Source organism: Oncorhynchus nerka, linkage group LG4 (assembly GCF_034236695.1).
Source record: "Oncorhynchus nerka isolate Pitt River linkage group LG4, Oner_Uvic_2.0, whole genome shotgun sequence".
Taxonomy (NCBI): domain Eukaryota; kingdom Metazoa; phylum Chordata; class Actinopteri; order Salmoniformes; family Salmonidae; genus Oncorhynchus; species Oncorhynchus nerka.
Window position 1 is genome coordinate 77,717,869 of NC_088399.1, and position 17,181 is coordinate 77,735,049.

Genomic DNA, 17,181 nt, shown 5'->3' on the forward strand with positions numbered 1-17,181 from the left:
TCATAGTCTAACCATACCCTAGACCTGACTACATCCCAATCATAGTCTAACTATACCATAAACAGCTAACCCTGACTACATCCCAACCATAGTCTAACCATACCCTAGACCTGACTACATCCCAATCATAGTCTAACCATACCCTAGACCTGACTACATCCCAACCATAGTCTAACTATACCGTAAACAGCTAACCCTGACTACCTCCCAACCATAGTCTAACTATACCGTAAACAGCTAACCCTGACTACATCCCAACCATAGTCTAACTATACCGCAAACAGCTAACCCTGACTACATCCCAACCATAGTCTAACTATATCATAAACAGCTAACCCTGACTACATCCCAATCATAGTCTAACTATACCGCAAACAGCTAACCCTGACTACATCCCAATCATAGTCTAACTATACCGCAAACAGCTAACCCTGACTACATCCCAATCATAGTCTAACTATACCGTAAACAGCTAACCCTGACTACATCCCAATCATAGTCTAACTATACCGTAAACAGCTAACCCTGACTACATCCCAACCATAGTCTAACTATACCGTAAACAGCTAACCCTGACTACATCCCAACCATAGTCTAACTATACCGTAAACAGCTAACCCTGACTACATCCCAACCATAGTCTAACTATACCGTAAACAGCTAACCCTGACTACATCCCAACCATAGTCTAACTATACCATAAACAGCTAACCCTGACTACCTCCCAATCATAGTCTAACTATACCTTAGACCTGACTACCTCCCAATCATAGACTAACCATACCCTAGACCTGACCACATCAATGACACCCAGACCAAAATCAGGACCCCACGTCCAGGGGACACTTTCTCCTAACGATGGTGCCAATACAAGAGCAATCTATCTATGCATCAGTGTGGTGCTACTAAGGTACTTATTCAGGTTTATTCATGTCTTGTTAACTGTTTATGGAGCATTATTAACATGTTACTAGGCTTACCAATGTTGTATTACAGCAATGTTCCTGTTTTAAAAACAGTTTATTATTTGTGTTCATGTTTTTCATTTTGATAACTTATTTTGGTCTAAAATAAAGTGCTTTACAACCAGGGACCTATAAAGATCTTTGATATAAATGGTTGTCCCGCTATGACTGAACATTTGATACATGAGTGCATTTATCCTCATGACCACTAGATGTCAGGTTTGTTCCATGGTTGTGACTGGAGAAACGCATCCTAGAAAAACAGTTAGGATTTATTCTGTTCAAGGATCCTATCATTCAACTGACAAATTCACATGCTATGTGTGTAGAGGACACAAACGCATGTACACACGTGACACACACCCGCACGCACACATGCACAAACTAGAGATGTACAGTGGATTAGAGCACATTGCAGTACAGCACTGTAGAAGATTAGAGCACAGAGCACTACAGCAGATTAGAGCACAGAGCACTGCAGCAGATTAGAGCACAGAGCACTGCAGCAGATTAGAGCACAGAGCACTGCAGCAGATTGAGCACAGAGCACTACAGCAGATTAGAGCACAGAGCACTACAGCAGATTAGAGCACAGAGCACTACAGCAGATTAGAGCACAGAGCACTGCAGTAGATTAGAACACAGAGCACTACAGTAGTTTAGAGCACAGATCACTGTAGTAGATTAGAGCACTGTATTAGATTAGAGCACAGAGCACTACAGTAGATTATAGCACAGAACACTACAGTAGATTAGAGCACAGAGCACTACAGTAGATTAGAGCACAGAGCACTGCAGCAGATTAGAGCACAGAGCACTGCAGCAGATTAGAGCACAGAACACTACAGTAGATTAGAGCACAGAGCACTACAGTAGTTTAGAGCACAGATCACTGTAGTAGATTAGAGCACTGTATTAGATTAGAGCACAGAGCACTACAGAATATTAGAGCACAGATCACTGTAGTAGATTAGAGCACTGTATTAGATTAGAGCACATAGCACTACTGTAGATTAGAGCACAGAGCACTACAGTAGTTTAGAGCACAGATCACTGTAGTAGATTAGAGCACTGTATTAGATTAGAGCACAGAGCACTACAGAATATTAGAGCACTGTATTAGAATACAGCACAGAGCAGTGTAGTAGATTAGAGCACTGTTAGATACTGTAATGCTTTGTAGCTCTGCATGATAATGACTCCAGGTATGCTGCAATGTTTACTGTTTAGCTGTTTGTGTGTGTGCACGTTCGTGAGTGTGTACATGTGTGTGTGTGCATAAGAAAGTGTGTGTGTATTTGTGAGCGTGTGCACTTGTGTGAGAGAGAGATGCAGGTGTCTGGTAGAGAAGGGGTTCCTTTTCAGTCAGCCTCCAGCAGTGCTACCGGAACTCAAACTGGGAGAGACATATGGTGCCACCGGGGTGTATCTGTGTGTGTCGATTGTGATTCTGGGGTAAATAAATGTCAATAGTTTTCAGGGTGTCACGGAAACCATCACAACAGGAAGTCAAACCTGGGATGTCAACCGATCAATAGAAGGGAGAGGGTGTGAGGGGGGACAGTGGGAGAAAGCAGAGAGTGAAAGAGCAAGAGATAGATAGTGAGGAAAGAGATGGGGAGAGAAAGAGGTGTTAAGGGAGGTGAAGTCAGCACTCTCTTCATCTGGCCCAGAGGCCCTCAACATCAGGTTCATGTGACAGAGTGTGCTGAGTGTGTGTGTGAGAGTGTGACAGAGAGAAAGAGAACGTTAGCACAGACACAAAGATGACATTTCTCCTCCCTGGCCTGAAAGGAAAACTGTATAACCTGACACAAAGGCCTTTAGCTGAGCTAGAGAGAGAGAGGGGATGGACAGAGTTGCCAGGTTACTGCTTGTGTCCTGCCCACCTTATTGCTCCTGAGGGATGAATAAAGGTGCATTGAATTGAATCAAGGTTGAATGATTATAAAACCACAGAATAGTTCTAGTCGGTGGGGGGTTGAGGTCAGAGGTTACATTTCACTCCGCTCCTCATCATCAATGATGATGGTCATGATGATGGTTCTATCAGTCTCACTGGTGAGAGGGTTTATGTTGCTGCTCATCCTGCTCTAATCTGTGTCATGCATATGTGTGTGTGTGACTGTATCATACAGACTGTCAGTGTGGTGTTAGAGGGTTAATGTAGAGAAGCTGCTTCCTTCAAATAACACACTCAATTATTCATATCACACAGCGCTCACTCGCCACACACACAAGGCGTAGCTGAAGTTACACACGTGCACGTAAATTGTGTCTAGGGAGAGAGAAGCAGGTCTGTAAACTCAGGGAAAGTGCTGCTTTGGCCAAACAGCTGATGTCTCAGCATCAGCCAATCAGAAACACTTAATCTACTACCTGCTGACCAAATCAGCATTAATGTGAATACAATATCCATAATGTGGAGGCAACAGTATCGGACGACATCCATCAAGACAAAAAGGTCAGACTGACACACACACCCTTCTGATAACACCTGATATAAACGAATCAGTCTGACCACAGGCCGCATGTTAGTAGCAGGTGTAAACTATGTCAGAGTATCATATACTTAGATCTGGATATTATGGAGTCATATAGATCTATTAGTGTGTAGTACAGTAGAGTTGGATACTCTGCAGTGATGGTGCAGTACAGCTTCTCTATCTGCTGTGTACACACACACTTTAAAAGGAATGTCTGTCCCATTAAAGCTCATCAATCGACAGAAGCCAAGCAGAGAGGCTAAGAGAACTAGAGGGGAAAAGGAGAGGGTGGGAGGGGGAGAGGGAAAGCGGCAGGAAGATGAGGTGGGAAAGGGGAGGGGAAAAGGTTGGGGGTGGATAGAGATGTGGGGAGGCCTGTTGTGCAGAATAATTACAACAGACATTTCTAATGGTAACATTCCTGCTTGAGGCTGTGTGTGTGTGTGTTCCAGGACATCATGGGGAAATCATTGCGGTTAATAGAACTCCAGAACATAATTATCTTGACATAAAACAGAGATGGTGGAAGGTAGAAAAGGAGAGCTCTCATAGGAGTCAGTCAGAATAACATTAACGGTTTACATAAACCCTATTCTACTGTCTTCAACACACACCAGCCACTAACCCCCCATATTATCTATGCGTATCTCTCAGCGGTTCTGCTGTAACAATGTCCTAATTTATACCCCTCTCTTTGTCTCTTGCTCCCTGCCTGTCACCCTCCTTCCATTTATCCCCCATTCCATCACACAAATGTCAGCCTTTATGATTGTGCAGCCCTCCCTCTCGCCACCTGTCAGCTTCCTGACCCTGCCTCCATCTCTCTCACTCTCGGCTCTTCGGTTCAGTTTGTCCCTCTGGGACACCCTTACATTACTCCTCTGTTTACCACAGTTTTGGAAACAGAAGTGACTGAACTCTGGTCATTAGAGTGAAAGAGCAAGGGAGAGACCGAGAGGAAAAAGAGAGAGAAGATCATTAATGAAACACAAACGTATTTCCAGGAAAGGATGTTTAATGTCCCAGACACAATGACATCATGACTACAGAGGGGTGTGGCTAGAAAACATTTAAATTTCACCGCTAACCCTACATGTCACAGTTGGTCACCATACAATTGATATGAGATTGTGTGTATGTCTGTGTGTAAGAGTTCGGGCTCTGTGTGTTTGTTAGAGTGTGAGTGAGGGCTGTGTGTGTATGAACAGGTCTTCATCGTACAGGTCTTCAGGCAGCTGTTCGTCCTCCTCACAGAAAAACGTTGGAAACGGAGGGTTGATGTTCTTCTCCACATAAGTCGGTAGGTTAGTGTCCCTCACCTAAACCATATGAGTGGACAACTATTTCAGTAACTTTATAAAACCACGTGATTGGATAAACAAAAGGTCAGTAACTTTATGAAACCACGTGATTGGATAAACAAAAGGTAAGTAACTTTATGAAACCACGTGATTGGATAAACAAAAGGTCAGTAACTTTATGAAACCACATGATTGGATAAACAAAAGGTCAGTAACTTTATGAAACCACATGATTGGATAAACAAAAGGTCAGTAACTTTATGAAACCACATGATTGGATAAACAAAAGGTCAGTAACTTTATGAAACCACATGATTGGATAAACAAAAGGTCAGTAACTTTATGAAACTACGTGATTGGATAAACAAAAGGTCAGTAACTTTATGAAACTATGTGATTGGATAAACAAAAGGTCAGTAACTTTATCTGCCAGACCAATAGAAGTGCATCGAGGAGCATGGTAAGTCTGGCTGGTGTATGTCGTACCTTTAGTAAGCAGTTCTTGTGGCCAGGAACAGAGCCATGAACATAGATAACATTATACCTGGTGTTAACTCTCCATACCTAGAGAGAGAGAGTCAGACGTTGGTAGATGTTGCTTTGGGCGTTGTGGACCAGTTACATAGCAACATAAAGGGTTCAGGCAAGCACTCAGAATGGGACTACAAGCTCTGTTTTTCACACTCCTCTGATTATCCATGAAGGTGCTTACATGGACTCAGTGAATGTGTGTGTGGGGTGGGGGTGTGTACCTTTAGGCCGTGGGCAGTGTCAAACACATTTCCCATCATGCCTGGCATCTTTTTCCCTTTGAAGACTTTGGCTGGATCCTGAAGAGACACAGTTTAGTCCAAGTGTGTGTAAGTGTGTTTTTAGTGTGTGAATGAGATTTATTAAGATGTATTGATTTTCCCCCAAATCTTTAAACAGTCAACAATGGTGTGTGTCTTACCCCTCCAGGTCCCGAGGCTCCAGGTCTGCGGTGTGTTTTGGTCTGGCCATGAGACGCTGGCTGACCTTTAAACCCATACCGCTTCATCACCCCCTGAAAACCCTTACCAATACTACACACACACGAGAACAAAGAAGAATTCTAGAACACAGAAATGGAACAATTCTCCAGAAATAGACAGACAAAGAGACAGACAGACAAGAGAGATGAGGGCGTGGAGCCAGACAGACAGACGAGAGATGAGGGCGTGGAGCCAGACAGACAGACAAGAGAGATGAGGGCGTGGAGCCAGACAGACAGACAAGAGAGATGAGGGCGTGGAGCCAGACAGACAGACAAGAGAGATGAGGGCGTGGAGCCAGACAGACAGACAAGAGAGATGAGGGCGTGGAGCCAGACAGACAGACAAGAGAGATGAGGGCGTGGAGCCAGACAGACAGACAAGAGAGATGAGGGTGTGGAGCCAGACAGACAGGAGAGATAAGGGTGTGGAGCCAGACAGACAGGAGAGATGAGGGTGTGGAGCCAGACAGACAGACAAGAGAGATGAGGGCGTGGAGTCAGACAGACAGACAAGAGAGATGAGGGTGTGGAGCCAGACAGACAGACAAGAGAGATGAGGGTGTGGAGCCAGACAGACAGACAAGAGAGATGAGGGCGTGGAGCCAGACAGACAGACAAGAGAGATGAGGGCGTGGAGCCAGACAGACAGGAGAGATGAGGGTGTGGAGCCAGACAGACAGACAAGAGAGATGAGGGCGTGGAGCCAGACAGACAGACAAGAGAGATGAGGGTGTGGAGCCAGACAGACAGGAGAGATGAGGGTGTGGAGCCAGACAGACAAGAGAGATGAGGGTGTGGAGCCAGACAGACAAGAGAGATGAGGGTGTGGAGCCAGACATACAAGAGAGATGAGGGCAGGGAGCCAGACAGAGAGACGAGGGCGTGGAGACATAACTCACGTTTTGGCTGTGACATCTACATATTGTCCTGGACGGAAGTGTGCTGCATAGAGAGGAGTGCCTTGAGTGGAGACACACAGAGAGAGACAGGGTTTAACAGTGTAGTTGGATTCAGTACCTAGTTTGATGATGGCAGTGTGTTTAAGTGTGTGCGTGTTTTCGTATAGTCTGTGTGTGTATATGGTGTGAGTGGATCACAAGCGGCATGAATAGAATGGTATCAAACACGTTTTCCATATATTCCTGGCATCATTATGAGCCATCCTCCACTCACTAGTTTCCTATGGTGTGTGTACCTGGTTCGATGGTGGTGGTGTGTGTACCTGGTTCGATGGTGGTGGTGTGTGTACCTGGTTCGATGGTGGTGGTGTGTGTGTGTGTGTACCTGGTTCGATGGTGGTGGTGTGTGTGTGTGTGTACCTGGTTCGATGGTGGTGGTGTGTGTGTGTGTACCTGGTTCGATGGTGGTGGTGTGTGTGGGTGTACCTGGTTCGATGGTGGTGGTGTGTGTTGGTGTACCTGGTTCGATGGTGGTGGTGGTGTGTGTGTGTGTACCTGGTTCGATGGTGGTGTGTGTGTACCTGGTTCGATGGTGGTGTGTGTGTACCTGGTTCGATGGTGGTGGTGTGTGTGTGTACCTGGTTCGATGGTGGTGGTGGTGTGTGTGTGTGTGTACCTGGTTCGATGGTGGTGGTGTGTGTGTGTTCGATGGTGGTGGTGTGTGTGTGTTCGATGGTGGTGGTGTGTGTGTGTGTATGTACCTGGTTCGATGGTGGTGGTGTGTGTACCTGGTTTGACGATGGTGGTGTGTGTGTACCTGGTTTGACGATGGTGATGGTGTGTGTGTACCTGGTTTGACGATGGTGATGGTGTGTGTATATACCTGGTTTGACGATGGTGATGGTGTGTGTATATACCTGGTTTGACGATGGTGGTGTGTATGTACCTGGTTTGACGATGGTGGTGTGTATGTACCTGGTTTGACGATGGTGGTGTGTATGTACCTGGTTTGACGATGGTGGTGTGTATGTACCTGGTTTGACGATGGTGGTGTGTATGTACCTGGTTTGACGATGGTGGTGTGTATGTACCTGGTTTGACGATGGTGGTGTGTATGTACCTGGTTTGACGATGGTGGTGTGTATGTACCTGGTTTGACGATGGTGGTGTGTATGTACCTGGTTTGACGATGGTGGTGTGTATGTACCTGGTTTGACGATGGTGGTGTGTATGTACCTGGTTTGACGATGGTGGTGTGTATGTACCTGGCTTGACGATGGTGGTGTGTATGTACCTGGTTTGACGATGGTGGTGTGTATGTACCTGGTTTGACGATGGTGGTGTGTATGTACCTGGTTTGACGATGGTGGTGTGTATGTACCTGGCTTGACGATGGTGGTGTGTATGTACCTGGTTTGACGATGGTGGTGTGTATGTACCTGGCTTGACGATGGTGGTGTGTATGTACCTGGTTTGACGATGGTGGTGTGTATGTACCTGGTTTGACGATGGTGGTGTGTATGTACCTGGTTTGACGATGGTGGTGTGTATGTACCAGGTTTGACGATGGTGGTGTGTATGTACCAGGTTTGACGATGGTGGTGTGTATGTACCTGGTTTGACGATGGTGGTGTGTATATACCTGGTTTGACGATGGTGGTGTGTATATACCTGGTTTGATGATAGCATTGTCAGAGACTTTAAAGGTGGTGACTTTCTGTTTAGGAGGAACTCCAGCCAACCTAAACATCTCCATCTCTTCATCTGTCTTCTACAGGGTGAGCGAGCGAGAGAGTAAGAGTAAATGAACTACTTTATACACTATGGCTTTAAACAGTGTGCCTTTGAACTTACGTAGAAGGGCGATGCGTTCTTCCCTCCCACCATTAGGGCAGCAGTGTGTCCATCATACTCCTCTTTAGACAGGTAATTCAACACATGGCAATCCTGCACCTACAACACACACACACACACACACACACACACACACACACACACACACACACCACCACCTGTGACTTTGGTTTGACTGTGTGTGTGAGATTGTGACCGTGTGGTGTCTGTCATGTGTGTTACCTGCAGCATGGTCACCACGTGTCTCTCTCCTGTTTTGGTCCAGACTGGGGCCATGCCCAACTTCACGGCAACCAGCCCTACTCGCCGACTCTCTGGATTAATACACACATTAATACCCAAGCACAAATGAAAACCAATAACCATCACACACCACACAGTAAACACACACACCCTTTGTCCATTCTTGTCTGGGCCAGGGCTCATCCTTCAGTGGGTGGAGCTTAGCAGCTATCTGTCGATTATACTCCTCTCCCAGACTCTTCCTGGAAAATATGCAAGAACGCAATTCATTCAATACTTATCACATATATTTTACAGTACTTCAGATGTATTGGTGGAATACACACACATGACCAACCTCATATATGATTTATTATCCTCTGTCAGATGCTCCTCCCACCATGTTGTGGTCTTCACTGTCCGAACACTCTGAAAGAGACAGCTGTAGACAGAGAAAGAGATGATTAGGTATGATACAGCCGGTTTTGGTTTTGGTTAGAAAGGGGTAAGATATAGCAGTTGGATAGCTAGGTAACGTTAACTTGATAACCCCAAAGCGGATTTTTGTCTATAAACTACTTCCCGAGGTAGCTAACGTTAATTTAAGTAATTTGAGTTAACTAGTTAGCTAACCCTTTCACTTGGGATTCCGTAGGCAGTGGCTCTGTTGGCTGTCACATCAGCTGACTATTTAGCTTTGGGACACAACATTGGGAGTCCCGATGCCTAAACCTAAGTTAAAGTAACTTATTAACGGTATCTAGAACTACAAAGCTAACTAACGTTAACTGACTAAAACTACAGTTTCTAGTTGCCAACTAGCCCTCTTTCACAAAAACAGCAGTGCTAACTAACTACCTTTCACAACAACTACCGTATCGTTAGCTAAAGTAGAGCCTACAGGTAACGTTAGCTAGCTACTGTAGTGCGTCAATGTTACCTGTCGGCTGCTGCTACCGCTCCGGTTCGTCCCGCTAGCACACGTGCTCCTCTGTAGAGAAGAAATCGGCCGGTCCACGCGGCCATTCTTTTATTATTTCACTCACGAGGCTAACGTTACCGAAAAAAACTCCAATGTGGAAAAATGTTTCAATTTAGCAGCAATCCCATGACTTCATGCCTGTGCTCTGCTGTGGAATGTCACCCTGAGGGTTTCCGGTACGGCTCGGAAATAATTCCGCAGGTGCTCGGAAATGTAGTTCCGCTTCATGGATTGTACTAATTCAGTGCCTTCAAATCAACATTATGGAGAACAATTTAAACAACTGGGAACTCTGGAAAAAAATATATAATCATGATGATGTCAGTGATCTTCAGGTCGTAGCTCTAAAAAGAGACCCACTTTCCGAGTTTTTTCCCAGTCGTAGCTGTTTATCCCAAGTTCCCAGTTGTCGTGAACTCACTAAAGAAGTCAGATTTTGCATTTCCGAGTTAACAGCTGTTTTGAGCAATGCACAAATCATGCTTCATTGACAGCATGGCTAATGCTGAATGTTTATGTTTATTTTAAACTAGGAAAAGAGACCCTTAATCGTAGACTTGGGACCACACAGCCACTCCACTGAATAGCAGGCTAATGATTGCTTTGCAATGCTTGCAGTTAGCTACTGATTCCTTCCAACCACTCATTGTTGAATTTGCGATTTCCAACTTGTCATGTAATGTTTATGTCCAATGGCCGATGAGCACCGATACGTTTTACCTATAATTTATCTTCATATGACAAGGATTAAAAAGGATTGGCCAGTAGAATGTCGACTTGATTCATGATGACGACTGCTAGCTAAGATTTTGAAAGTATGATGTAACTTCTAATGTAACTCTATGACAGCACCCACGGGGCTTGAATTTTCTAGCTCCACCCTTAGACTTGTTGGTGAGTAGTGTCCCTATGAGTGACAGAACACTGAGCCAATCACGACGCAATGCTCCGTATTTTCTGCTGGCTTGCCCCACTACCACAGAAGCACTGAGCTAGACTGAAACACCTGCATTTTGGAGCTACCTTACTCAAGAAAACAAAAAAGAGACCATTTTTGTCTTTATTAACTCAATGATATATATATATATATTTTTTTTTACATTGTTTGCAAACTGATATGTGACACGTATTGATGCCAAAATAACATTAAAAACAGGACAACATGACGGGTCGCCACTGCACACATACACCATGGTAGGACATGGTTAGGAATATATTGCCTTTTTTGAGTTACATTGTGATTTATTTTTTTTACCACACGTTTCCAGTCAGTGGTAGTCTTATCAACAAATTCTGATTTGCAAAGGGGGTCTTGCTGAGAAGGGATTTGTAGATACATGTGGGTTTGATGGTTGACAGAGATGGCTGGTTGATGATGGATAAAGTAAGGTCTTGGTGATTTTGAACAGGGCATAAAATGTCCAGGACCTCACCCTCCTCCTCTCTCTCTCACCTCTTCCTGCTTCCTGTCTTCCTCCCTCCTTCCTACGAGGGTCCTGAGTTGTACAGAACATCCGCCTACTCTTCTCCTCCTCCCTCTTTCCACTCGCTCCATCCCAGAGAACTCAAGTTCTTGAGAGAGCTTTATTGGAGAAATCGGTGTCCATGTTCAGAATACTGATGATGCCAGTCGGAATGGGGATTATTCCCAGTGTTCTGATGCATTGAGCTTGTCCTTGTGGTTCGCATGAAGATGACAGAAAGAAAGAAAGAAAGAAAGAAAGACAGACAGACAGACAGACAGACAGACAGACAGACAGACAGACAGACAGACAGACAGACAGACAGACAGACAGACATAAACAGACAGACAGACAGATAAACAGACCGACACAGTCACACAGAGACAAGGGCATCTGGGAAACAATAGTACATGATGTGATCTGGTCTGTAATACAGTAAAGTGCCTAATCCACAGAAACATCAGACGCACACACACACACACACACACACACACACACACACACACACACACATACACATACACATACACATTACACATACACACACACACACACATAGCTATTCACTCAAATGCCTTACAAGTAACGAAGGTTATGATCTATTTATTTAGCAAACTCTCAACAAACCTGTAGAAAAGGAAGTATATAACACAGCTTATAGTATACAACCCTAACCCCTTAAAAGCCACACTCTGTAAGATGTGCAAACCATCAAAGAGTGGGCCACCAACAAAAACAACAGAGAACATTCATCCAATGACATTTTTACATGCAAATAGCATTTCATTCTATATGAAATATATCATTAGTGCTGAAGGAATTACATTCCATGACAGCAACATCACTCTAAACATGATTTGAAGCTATACATTATTTGTTTACAAAGTCTTCTATGTTACCAAAACCCTAGACAATGGAGTAATACTGTATGTTATTATAAGGTAAGTCTCTTACTAATCTCTATTTAGCCTATGCTGTATGTAATAATGTTCAAATCTTAAAAGTCACCTTTAAAAGGTGTGTGTGTGTCTACAAGTGTATATGTTTGTGTGCATATGTATGTTATGTATATACAAACCGACTATGTGATATAATGTAAGATATAAAACCCATTGGGCCAGCATGCAGTAATACACTATGTAATGCTCTATGACATCATTTCCGGTCACAACTTGTAGACTTGTTAACGTGTTGCTGTGCAGTTTGTTTGCTAACCTTACTTTGCTACCTGCCAACTTTACAGTTCTTACTTTTTAATTACCGTTTTATATTTTTTTCCCTCGCTCAACTTTATTCATTCAACTTTTTCATCCCGGACTTGGTTCGTCAGGACCTCCACCAGCCGAAGCTAGGTATTAACATTAACATGATGCCCTCTAATTGCAGTCGCTGTACTCATAATATACAGGAGACTGATCACCTTACGGCGAGGATAGCTGTGCTGCAAGCCCAGCTTCAGACGCAATCGTTAGGCAAGGGTCATTTCAGTGTAGGAAAGGATGAAACAGCGTCTGTGCCACCAATAAGTACAGATAGTAACGTTAGTATAAATCCCCTCGCACGGTCCCCGCAGCCGGACAATTTTCTCATGGCTTCTGGAGGGAAATGCTGTAGGAATGCTCAACCGGTGTCGCTCATTCAGCCAACAGAAACTTTAAACCGGTTCTCCCCATTAAGCAACGGGTCAGAGGCCGAGCCTTCTCTGGTCTCTCCTTCTCCCATTACGGGGTCTGAGACGCCGAAGCCTCCCACCATTAGCTCGGACAATTTGAAAATCCTATTCATTGGCGACTCCATTACCCGCAGTATTAGACTTAAAACGAATCATCCAGCGATCATACACTGTTTACCAGGGGGCAGGGCTACCGACGTTAAGGCTAATCTGAAGATGATGTTGGCTAAGGCTAAAACTGGCGAGTGTAGAGAGTATATGGATATTGTTATCCACTTCAGCACCAAGAGGTCACCAAGCGCAACATAGCTTCAGCGTGTAAATCAGCTAGAAAGATGTGTCGGCATCGAGTAATTATCTCTGGCCCCCTCCCAGTTAAGGGGAGTGATGAGCTCTACAGCGTCTCACAACTCAATCACTGGTTGAAAACTGTTTTCTGCCCCTCCCAAAAGATAGAATTTGTAGATAATTGGCCCTCTTTCTGGGACTCAACCACAAACAGTACCAAGCCTGGCCTGCTGAGGAATGATGGACTCCATCCTAGCTGGAGGGGTGCTCTCATCTTATCTATGAACATAGACAGGGCTCTAACTCCCCTAGCTCCACAATGAGATAGGGTGCAGGCCAGGCAGCAGGCTGTTAGCCAGCCTGCCAGTTTAGTGGATTCTGCCAATAGCACAGTCAGTGTAGTCAGCTCAGCTATCCCCATTGAGACCGTGTCTGTACCTCAATCTAGGTTGGGCAAAACTAAACATGTCAGTGTTCGCCTTAGCAATATCACTGGAATAAAGACCTCCATTCCTGTCATTATTGAAAGAGATTGTGATATCTCACATTTCAAAATAGGGCTACTTAATATTAGATCCCTCACTTCCAAGGCAGTTATAATCAATGAAATAATCACTGGTCATTCTCTTGATGTGATTGGCCTGACTAAAACATGGCTTAAGCCTGATGAATTTATTGTGTTAAATGAGGCCTCACCTCCTGGTTACACTAGTGACCATATCCCCAGCACATCCCGCAAAGGCGGGGGTGTTGCTAACATTCACGATAGCAAATGTCAATTTACAACAACAAAAAAAGACTGCGTTTTCGTCTTTTGAGCTTCTAGTCATGAAATCTAAGCAGCCTACTCAATCACTTTTTATAGCTACTGTTTACAGGCCTCCTGGGCCATATACAGTGTGCCTCACTGAGTTCCCTGAATTCCTACCTTGTAGTCATGGCAGAAAATATTAAACATTTAAATATTCACATGGAAAAGTCCACAGACCCATTCCAAAAGGCTTTCGGAGCCATCATTGGGTTTTGTCCAACATGTCTCCGGACCTACTCACTGCCACAGTCATTATCCTGTGGAATAAATGTTGTGGATTTGAATGTTTTTACTCATAATCCTGGACTATCAGACCACCATTTTATTACGTTTTCAATCGCAAAACAAATAATCTGCTCAGACCCCAACCAAGGATCATCAAAAGCCGTGCCATAAATTCTCAGACAACCCAAAGATTCACCATTCCAGACTCCCTCCACCTACCCAAGGACGTCAGAGCACAACAATCAGATAACCACCTAACTGAGGAACTCAATTCAACCTTGCGTAATACCCTAGATGCAGTCGCACCCCTAATAACTAAAAACATTTGTCATAAGAAACTAGCTCCCTGGTATACAGAAAATACCCGAGCCCTGAAGCAAGCTTCTAGAAAATTGGAATGGAAATGGCGCCACACCAAACTGGAAGTCTTCCGACTAGCTTGGAAAGACAGTACCGTGCAGTATCGATGAGCCCTCACTGCTGCTACACCAAACTGGAAGTCTTCCGACTAGCTTGGAAAGACAGTACCGTGCAGTATCGATGAGCCCTCACTGCTGCTACACCAAACTGGAAGTCTTCCGACTAGCTTGGAAAGACAGTACCGTGCAGTATCGATGAGCCCTCACTGCTGCTACACAAACTGGAAAACTGGAAGTCTTCACTGCTGCTACACCAAACTGGAAGCTTGGAAAGACAGTACCGTGCAGTATCGATGAGCCCTCACTGCTGCTACACCAAACTGGAAGTCTTCCGACTAGCTTGGAAAGACAGTACCCTGCAGTATCGATGAGCCCTCACTGCTGCTACACCAAACTGGAAGTCTTCCGACTAGCTTGGAAAGACAGTACCGTGCAGTATCGATGAGCCCTCACTGCTGCTCCATCATCCTATTTTTCCAAGTTAATTGAGGAAAATAAGATACTGTTGCGAAGTTAACTAAAAAGCAGCATTCCTCAAGAGAGGATGACTTTCACTTCAGCAGTGATAAATTCATGAACTTCTTTGACGAAAAGATCATGATCATTAGAAAGCAAACTACGGGCTCCTCTTTAGATCTGCCTATTCTTCCAAAGCTCAGTTGTCCTGAGTCTGCACAACACTGCCAAGACCTAGGATCATGTGAGACACACAAGTCTTTTAATGCTATATCTCTTGACACATTGATGAAAATAATCATGGCCCCTAAACCTTCAAGCTGCATACTGGAACCTATTCCAACTAAACTACTCCTACGACTCTCTATCCACCGGATGTGTACCAAACTCACTAAAGGTGGCAGTAATAAAGCCTCTCCTGAAAAAGCCTAACCTTGACCAAGAAAATATTTTAAAAACTATTGGCCTATATCGAATCTCCCATTCCTCTCAAACATTTAAGAAAAAGCTGTTGCACAGCAACTCACTGCCTTCCTGGAGACAAACAATGTATACGAAACGCTTCAGTTTGGTTTTAGACCCCATCATAGCACTGAGACTGCACTTGTAAAGGTGGTAAATTACCTTATAATGGCATCAGACCGAGTCTCTTCATCGGTCCTTGTGCTCCTAGACCTTAGTGCTGCTTTTGATACCATCAATCACCACATTCTTTTGTAGAGATTGGAAACCCAAATGGTCTACACGGACAAGTTCTGGCCTGGTTTAGATCTTATCTGTAGGAAAGATATCAGTTTGTCTCTGTAGATGGTTTGTCCTCTGACAAATCAACTGTAAATTTCGGTGTTCCTCAAGGCTCCGTTTTAGGACCACTATTGTTTTCACTATATATTTCACCTCTTGGTGATGTCATTCGGAAACATAATGTTAACTTTCACTGCTATGCGGATGACACACAGCTGTACATTTCGATGAAACATGGTGAAGCCCCAAAATTGCCCTCCCTTGGAAGCCTGTGTTTCAGACATAAGGAAGTGGATGGCGGCAAATGTTCTACTTTTAAACTCAGACAAAACAGAGATGCTAGTTCTAGGTCCCAAGAAACAAAGAGATCTTCTGTTGAATATGACAATTAATCTTGATGGTTGTACAGTCGTCTCAAATAAAACTGTGAAGAACCTTGGCGTTACTTTGGACCCTGATCTCTCTTTTGACGAACATATCAAGACTGTTTCAAGGACAGCTTTTTCCATCTACGCAACATTGCAAAAATCTGAAACTTTCTGTCCAAAAATGATGCAGAAAAATGTGTCCATGCTTTTGTCATTTCTAGGTTAGACTACAGCAATGCTCTACTTTCCACTAAATAAACTTCAGTTAGCGCTAAACACAACAGCTTGACTAGAACCAAAAAATGTGATCATATTACTCCAGTGCTAGCCTCTTTACACTGGCTTCCTGTGAAGGCTAGGGCTTATTTCAAGGTTTCACTGCTAACCTACAAAGCATTACATGGGCTTGCTCCAACCTATCTTTCCGATTTGGTCCTGCCGTACATACCGACACAAGACGCAGGCGTCCTTACTGTCCCTAGAATTTCTAAGCAAACAGCTGGAGGCAGGGCTTTCCCCAATAAAGCTACATTTTTATGGAATGGTCTGCCTACTCATGTGAGAGACGCAGACTCGGTCTCAACCTTTAAGTCTTTATTGAAGACTCATCTCTTCAGTAGGTCCTATGATTGAGGGTAGTCTGGCCCAGGAGTGTGAAGATGAACGGAAAGGCTCTGGAGCAACGAACCGCCCTTGCTCTCTCTACCTGGCCGGTTCCCGCTCTCCACTGGGATTCACTGCCTCAAACCCTATTACAGGGGCTGAGTCACTGACTTACTGGTGCTTTTCCATGCCGTCCCTAGGAGGGGTGCGTCACTTGAGTGGGTTTAGTCATTGACGTGATCTTCCTGTCCGGGTTGGTGCCCCCCCTTGGGTTCGTGCCGTGGGGGAGATCTTCGTGGGCTATACTCGGCCTTGTCTCAGGATAGTATGTTGGTGGTTGAAGATATCCCTCTTGTGGTGTGGGGGCTGTGCTTTGGCAAAGTGTTATATCCTGCCTGTTTGGCCCTG

General features: G+C 44.5%; 2 protein-coding genes across 2 annotated transcripts in view; both read right to left on the reverse strand.

Moving 5' to 3' along the window:
* Positions 1-4,448: 4,448 nt before the first annotated feature.
* Positions 4,449-9,912, reverse strand: mrpl3 (mitochondrial ribosomal protein L3). Its single transcript, XM_029658674.2, has 11 exons — positions 9,683-9,912; positions 9,101-9,184; positions 8,914-9,005; positions 8,743-8,834; positions 8,521-8,619; positions 8,338-8,437; positions 6,667-6,727; positions 5,705-5,816; positions 5,505-5,582; positions 5,239-5,316; positions 4,449-4,770 (listed from the first exon to the last, which is right to left on the reverse strand). The coding sequence occupies exons 1-11, from the start codon at positions 9,766-9,768 to the stop codon at positions 4,624-4,626; spliced, it is 1,029 nt and encodes a 342-aa protein (XP_029514534.1). The 5' UTR covers positions 9,769-9,912; the 3' UTR covers positions 4,449-4,623.
* A 4,962-nt stretch (positions 9,913-14,874) lies between these two features.
* cpne4b (copine IVb) overlaps positions 14,875-17,181 on the reverse strand; it is a 17,150-nt gene continuing 14,843 nt past the window's right edge. The window contains exon 17 of the mRNA XM_065017908.1: positions 14,875-17,181. This exon is cut by the window's right edge and continues 808 nt beyond it. The gene's annotated coding sequence lies outside the window, so the exon portion shown is untranslated.